The sequence below is a fragment of the Silurus aristotelis genome (assembly GCF_946808225.1).
Source record: "Silurus aristotelis genome assembly, chromosome: 29".
NCBI lineage: Eukaryota > Metazoa > Chordata > Actinopteri > Siluriformes > Siluridae > Silurus > Silurus aristotelis.
Genome location: NC_139602.1, coordinates 12372523 through 12380001, shown reverse-complemented (window position 1 = coordinate 12380001; position 7479 = coordinate 12372523). Strand labels below are relative to the sequence as shown.

General features: G+C 41.0%; 1 protein-coding gene and 1 long non-coding RNA gene across 2 annotated transcripts in view; one reads left to right on the top strand and one right to left on the bottom strand.

Moving 5' to 3' along the window:
* nckap1l (NCK associated protein 1 like) overlaps positions 1–7202 on the top strand; it is a 26003-nt gene extending 18801 nt beyond the window's left edge. Inside the window, exons 22-31 of the mRNA XM_083535523.1 lie at positions 561–691; positions 895–992; positions 1145–1238; positions 1332–1414; positions 2006–2086; positions 4184–4277; positions 5675–5791; positions 5897–6006; positions 6095–6184; positions 6551–7202. Of these exons, the coding sequence (XP_083391649.1) occupies positions 561–691; positions 895–992; positions 1145–1238; positions 1332–1414; positions 2006–2086; positions 4184–4277; positions 5675–5791; positions 5897–6006; positions 6095–6184; positions 6551–6670 (1018 nt within the window). The 3' untranslated portion in view covers positions 6671–7202. The remainder of the gene's footprint in view (positions 1–560; positions 692–894; positions 993–1144; positions 1239–1331; positions 1415–2005; positions 2087–4183; positions 4278–5674; positions 5792–5896; positions 6007–6094; positions 6185–6550) is intronic.
* Positions 4203–4698, bottom strand: LOC310722815. Its single transcript, XR_014532504.1, has 2 exons — positions 4525–4698; positions 4203–4449 (listed from the first exon to the last, which is right to left on the bottom strand). It is a non-coding gene; the product is annotated as an uncharacterized lncRNA (long non-coding RNA).
* Positions 7203–7479: the final 277 nt, after the last annotated feature.

Sequence of the window (7479 nt, the reverse complement as noted above, 5' to 3'; positions counted from 1 at the left end):
TCACTACACTCTACACAAACTGAAATATGTATACACACACATACACACACTATCACCACACTCTACTCAAACTGGTACACACCCACACCATCACCACACTCTACACAAACTGGTACACACACATACACACACTATCGCCACACTCTACACAAACTAGTACACATCCTGCACAAACACACACACTCTCACCAACCACTCTAAAGGATGTTATGGTTAGTCATTGTAACACACACCACGTCTTACCATAAAGAGTGTGTGCAATATAGTATCATATAATTTCATTAACTCATTAGTAATGAGACAATAGTGAGCCCAAAATGAGATGAAAAGTTAACAATGAGATGTGATGATGAGATCATGTCAATAATTAGATTATAATGAGATGATTGTGAGACAACAATGAGATTATATTGTGGCAAAAACAAGATGATTTTATGAGATCATAAGACAAAATTTTACACTGATGAGATGAAAGTGAGACAAGAATGATATGTAAATGAGATTAAAATAATGAGATGAGATGTTAGTGAGATGTTAACTAGATAATTGTTCTGCTGAAGGTATTTGGAGAGTTTGTTGCGGCAGGCGAGTGGCGGCATCATCGCCCACTGTCCCACAATGCACTGCTTCATCAACATCAGTGTGGAAAACGAACAGGGCTTTAAACCCGAGGAGTTCTCCGATATCTGTGGTGAAGCACATGAAAACACACACACACACACACACACACACACACACACACACATTTATTTACACACATCTCTACACACACACACACACACACACACGCACATTTATTTACACATACACTTATTTATTATATACATTTATTAACAGGACAAAACTCTGTGTGTGTGTGTGTGTGTGTGTGTGTGTGTGTGTGTGTGTGTGTAGAGATGCGTGCTCTGGCAGAGCTTATTGGTCCATATGGAATGAAGTTTCTTGGAGAGAATCTGATGTGGCACATCACGTCTCAGATCTCAGAATTAAAGGTCTAAAACAACACCAACAACAATAATAATAATAGTAAAAATAACAATTATTATTATAATTATAATACACGGCTGTTTAATATGTTATATATGTGCGTGTGTGTGTGTGCGTGTGTGTGTGTGTGTGTGTGTGTGTGTACTTTGTCGAGCAGAAGCTGGTATTTGAGAACATGGACGTTTTGGTGCAGATCCGAGCTAATTTTGAGAAACCTGACATCACGAACAACCTTCAGAAGAGACTTACAGGTAATCAATCTCACACACACACACACACACACACACACACACACACAGATTCCACACAGTTATATTGATGTAATGTTCTGACTGTGTGTGAAGGCTGTGAGAATGTGCTGAAGCGTTTGACCATCATCGGGGTGATTCTGTCATTTCGCACAATGGCTCAGGAAGCTCTGGAGGAGGTACGACATCACACTAGTCTGATACTCTATATTAGGGGTCCCCAAACTACATCCCACCCAAAGTTTGGAACAGCCCTCTGAACAATGCCAGAAACATATTTTGGAAATATAATTGTAAATATTTGTTTTACTTGTATCATATGAATAAAGTGTCTGTCTGTCTGTCTGTCTGTCTGTCTATCTATCTATCTATCTAATCTGTCTAATCTATCTAATCTATCCAAATCATAACAAACCCAAACCCTATTAAAAGAAAGACAAATTATGTGGCCCTCACAGAAAGTTTGAGGACGTCAACACTACATTATTCTTATATCTTCTTATTCGGATCTGTTTGTACATAGTCCAATTTATAATCTTATCCATAAATATTTACCAAAAACTACTCAATAAATAATAATCCATGTGTTTCTACACTCACCTTGAATGACATTGTACAGTGTATGGAAGTGTATTTACAGCTAAGACCAAGTTCAGTGATACATGTAGTTCTTTTATCAAATAATTAGTGTCTGTGTGTATGTGTGTGTGTGTGTGTGTGTGTGTGTGTGTGTGTGTGTGTGTGTGCTGCTGTGATCATAATGTGTTTAGGTGATGCAGAAACACTGTTCATTCCTAATGGGACCCATCGAGTGTGTGAGAGATCTTATCAACCCTGACACTGACATCAAGGTCAGATTAACACACAAACACACACCCACACACACATACACATACAAAGGGTTAAAAGGTTAGGTGCATGTATAAGGGTATATAGTTATAGAGGTGGGTGTATGTATAAGGGTATATAGTTATAGGGGTGGGTGTATGTATAAGGGTATAAAGTTATAGAGGTGGGTGTATGTATAAGGGTATATAGTTATAGGGGTGGGTGTATGTATAAGGGTATAAAGTTATAGAGGTGGGTGTATGTATAAGGGTATATAGTTATAGGGGTGGGTGTATGTATAAGGGTATATAGTTATAGGGGTGGGTGTATGTATAAGGGTATATAGTTATAGGGGTGGGTGTATGTATAAGGGTATATAGTTATAGGGGTGGGTGTATGTATAAGGGTATAAAGTTATAGGGGTGGGTGTATGTATAAGGGTATATAGTTATAGGGGTGGGTGTATGTATAAGGGTATATAGTTATAGGGGTGGGTGTATGTATAAGGGTATATAGTTATAGGGGTGGGTGTATGTATAAGGGTATATAGTTATAGGGGTGGGTGTATGTATAAGGGTATATAGTTATAGGGGTAGATGTATGTATAAGGGTATATAGTTATAGGGGTGGGTGTATGTATAAGGGTATAAAGTTATAGAGGTGGGTGTATGTATAAGGGTATATAGTTATAGAGGTGGGTGTATGTATAAGGGTATATAGTTATAGAGGTGGGTGTATGTATAAGGGTATATAGTTATAGAGGTGGGTGTATGTATAAGGGTATAAAGTTATAGGGGTAGATGTATGTATAAGGGTATATAGTTATAGGGGTGGGTGTATGTATAAGGGTATAAAGTTATAGAGGTGGGTGTATGTATAAGGGTATATAGTTATAGGGGTGGGTGTATGTATAAGGGTATATAGTTATTGGGGTGGGTGTATGTATAAGGGTATATAGTTATAGGGGTGGGTGTATGTATAAGGGTATATAGTTATAGGGGTGGGTGTATGTATAAGGGTATAAAGTTATAGAGGTGGGTGTATGTATAAGGGTATATAGTTATAGAGGTGGGTGTATGTATAAGGGTATATAGTTATAGGGGTGGGTGTATGTATAAGGGTATAAAGTTATAGGGGTAGGTGTATGTATAAGGGTATATAGTTATAGGGGTGGGTGTATGTATAAGGGTATAAAGTTATAGAGGTGGGTGTATGTATAAGGGTATATAGTTATAGGGGTGGGTGTATGTATAAGGGTATATAGTTATAGGGGTAGGTGTATGTATAAGGGTATAAAGTTATAGGGGTGGGTGTATGTATAAGGGTATATAGTTATAGAGGTGGGTGTATGTATAAGGGTATAAAGTTATAGGGGTAGATGTATGTATAAGGGTATATAGTTATAGGGGTGGGTGTATGTATAAGGGTATAAAGTTATAGAGGTGGGTGTATGTATAAGGGTATATAGTTATAGGGGTGGGTGTATGTATAAGGGTATATAGTTATAGGGGTGGGTGTATGTATAAGGGTATATAGTTATAGGGGTGGGTGTATGTATAAGGGTATATAGTTATAGGGGTGGGTGTATGTATAAGGGTATAAAGTTATAGAGGTGGGTGTATGTATAAGGGTATATAGTTATAGAGGTGGGTGTATGTATAAGGGTATATAGTTATAGAGGTGGGTGTATGTATAAGGGTATAAAGTTATAGGGGTAGGTGTATGTATAAGGGTATATAGTTATAGGGGTGGGTGTATGTATAAGGGTATAAAGTTATAGTGGTGGGTGTATGTATAAGGGTATATAGTTATAGAGGTGGGTGTATGTATAAGGGTATATAGTTATAGGGGTGGGTGTATGTATAAGGGTATAAAGTTATAGGGGTGGGTGTATGTATAAGGGTATAAAGTTATAGGGGTGGGTGTATGTATAAGGGTATATAGTTATAGGGGTGGGTGTATGTATAAGGGTATATAGGTATAGGGGTGGGTGTATGTATAAAGGGTATATAGTTGGAGGGTATCAGACTTTGTGTCTTATCTCCTGTGTGTGTGTGTGTGTGTGTGTGTGTGTGTGTGTGTGTGTGTGTGTGTGTGTGTGTGTGTGTGTGTGTGTTTAGGTGGTGTTGAGTGTGTATGAGTTGGCATGTTCAGCTGGCATTCAGTGTGATATTGATCCAGCTCTTGTTGCTGCCTTTGCTAACATGCGCTCAGGTAAAATCCACATGACACTTACTCTCACCAACACACTTTCCCCAACATACACTTACCGACACACATAATTACAGACACAAACACTCACCAACACACTCTTACCTACACACACTCTCACAACTCACTCTCACCGACACACACTCACAACACACTCTCACCAACACACTCTTACCTACACACACTCTCACAACACACTCTCACCAACACCCACTTTCAACAACACACTCTTACCTACACACACTCTCACAACACACTCTCACCAACACCCACTTTCACCATCACACTCTCACAGACACACTCTAACAACACACACTCACCGATACACACTCTCACCGATACACACTCTCACCGAAACACACTCACAACACATTCTCACCGACACACACTCACAACACACTCTCACCAACACGCACACACCGATACACACTCGCTCTAATTCACACTTACTGACACACACTCTTCCTGACACACACTCTCACCGACACACACTTACCGAAACACACTCTCACCAATACACACCCACCGACACACACTGTCACCGATACACACTCTCACCGACACACACTCTCACCGACACACCCTCTCACCGATACACCCTCTCACCGACACACACTCACACCGACACCCACTCTCACCGACACACTCTCACCGACACACACTCACCGACACACACTCACCGACACACACTCTCACCGACACACTTTCACCGACACACTTTCACCGACACACACTCACCGACACACACTCACCGACACACACTCACCGACACACACTCACCGACACACACTCTCACCGACACACACTCTCACCGATACACACTCTCACCATCACACTCTCACCGACACACACTCACCGACACACACTCACCGACACACTCTCACCATCACACACTCACCATCACACTCTCACTGACACACACTCTCACCAATACACACTCTCACAACACACTCTCACCGACACACACTCACAACACACTCTCACCAACACCCACTTTCACCATCACACTCTCACCGACACACTAACAACACACACTCACCGACACACACTCACAACACACTCTCACCAACACACACTATCACCATCACACTCTCACCGACACACACTCTTACCGATACACACTCTCACCGATACACATTCGCTCTAATACACACTCACCAACACACACTGTCACAGACACACACTCTCACCAATACACACTCTCACCAACACACACTGTCACAGACACACACTATCACCGACACACACTCTCATCAATACACACTCACCGACACACACTGTCACAGACATACACTCTCACCGAAACACACTCTCAGCAATACACGCTCACCGACTCACACTGTCACAGACACACACACTCACTATCACTAAATAAACATTGGTTTTATGTGTGTGTTTAGACAATGCATCAGTGGAGGAGGAATATAAACTTGCATGTCTCCTGCTGGTGTTTGCTGCAGTTTCACTGCCCATTCTCGCCATCGATCCAAACTCATTCTACAAACGAGAATATGGAGGTGAGAAAAAACACACACACACACACACACACACACACACACACCCACACACACAAGGTGTGGTCACTGGTCATGTGACTCGGTTTGTAAATGTTACCACTGCAGGTCACCAAAACAACATCCACTGTCTCGCTACCGCCATCAACCACCTGACCGCTGCCATGTTCACCGTCCAGAACAAGAACATCGAACAGCACCTTCGCGAATTCCTGCTGGTACACACACACACACACACACACACACACACACACACACACACAAAATCAGTAAGTTGAGAGATTGATGATGTTTGGTCTTTTACAGATTGCATCATCAGCATTACTGCAGCTTGGACAGAACATTGATAAAGTGGAGATCAGACACAGAGACTCTGTATATTTGCTGTTGGACATGGTGAGCACGCACACACACACACACACACACACACACACATACGGCTGTGATCACATCTCATGATTTAAACACAGGTAACACGCAAAACATGTCTAGTTGATCCGTGAAACCTTATAGTGATTTGATCGATCAGGGACTTCAATTAAACCTTCAGTTGTTTCTGATCAGGGTTGGACTCGGGGTCTTCTGTGTGGGAGCAGTAAACTCTAACAGCGTTATAACATACTTATACATGGAAAACACATGAGCATGCAAAACATGTGACCATCATCTCATTAACAAATTACAACATTGTGTGTGTGTGTGTGTGTGTGTGTGTGTGTGTGTGTGTGTGTGTGTGTGTGTGTGTGTGTGTGTGTGTGGTAGATCGTGGAACAGTCTCCATTCCTCAGTCAGGACATTTTGGAGAACTGTTTCCCTTACGTGCTGCTGCGTAACGCCTACAGAGAAGTACACAAAACTTTAATACTTCACACTATGGGATAAACCTGGAAAACACACACACACACATTACTGGAGCTCATATCAGTGTATCAGGTACACTTAAACCCTGTGTAAACATGAACATATAATAATTCACTGTAACAGAACACTGACATGGACGCAAGCAACTGTGACTCAATTTGATCTTTTAAATTAAACGAAGTGTTTTTTGATTAAATAATAAACCTGTAACACACACACACACACACACACACACACACACACACACACACACACAGTAAAGTAAAAGACAAGGAGTGAAGAAACTGCATTTGAGAGTGTGTGGCCAAGACGGAGCTACATGGAGAACTGGAGAAAGCAGAAATTAAACAGGAAGTTAATAGGAAGTGCCTGATGTGTAGAACTGTTTCAGATTTAATGTTCTAATGGTAAAATTCTTCATTATTATAAATAAATGATAAATAATAATTAATCTTAGTTTTTAACCTGTGGTGTGAAACTTTACCACTTTGTTTATGTCTCTGTTCTAATCATCTGCTTTAATCATGTGTTGAATAAAAGCCTCACCCCCCAATCCTCACGTTTTTCTGCTTCATTATCATAAAAATGACCTGCATTTACAGGGTGTGGGTGTGGTCAAAGGCGGGCCAGATGAGCTGTGAGTAAAACTGTGAAGCAGAAAGTACTGTAACATGTGGTGGGTGTCATGTAGACTTCATGTCTCAGGCATTCCTTTTTAAAACTTTGATATTCTACATTTCAATCAAAGGATGAGCACCACGGCTTACACTTTTATTGGGGGTTTCTATACCACAGTGTCATACCCCCACCCCGGAAGACACGAAGCAGGA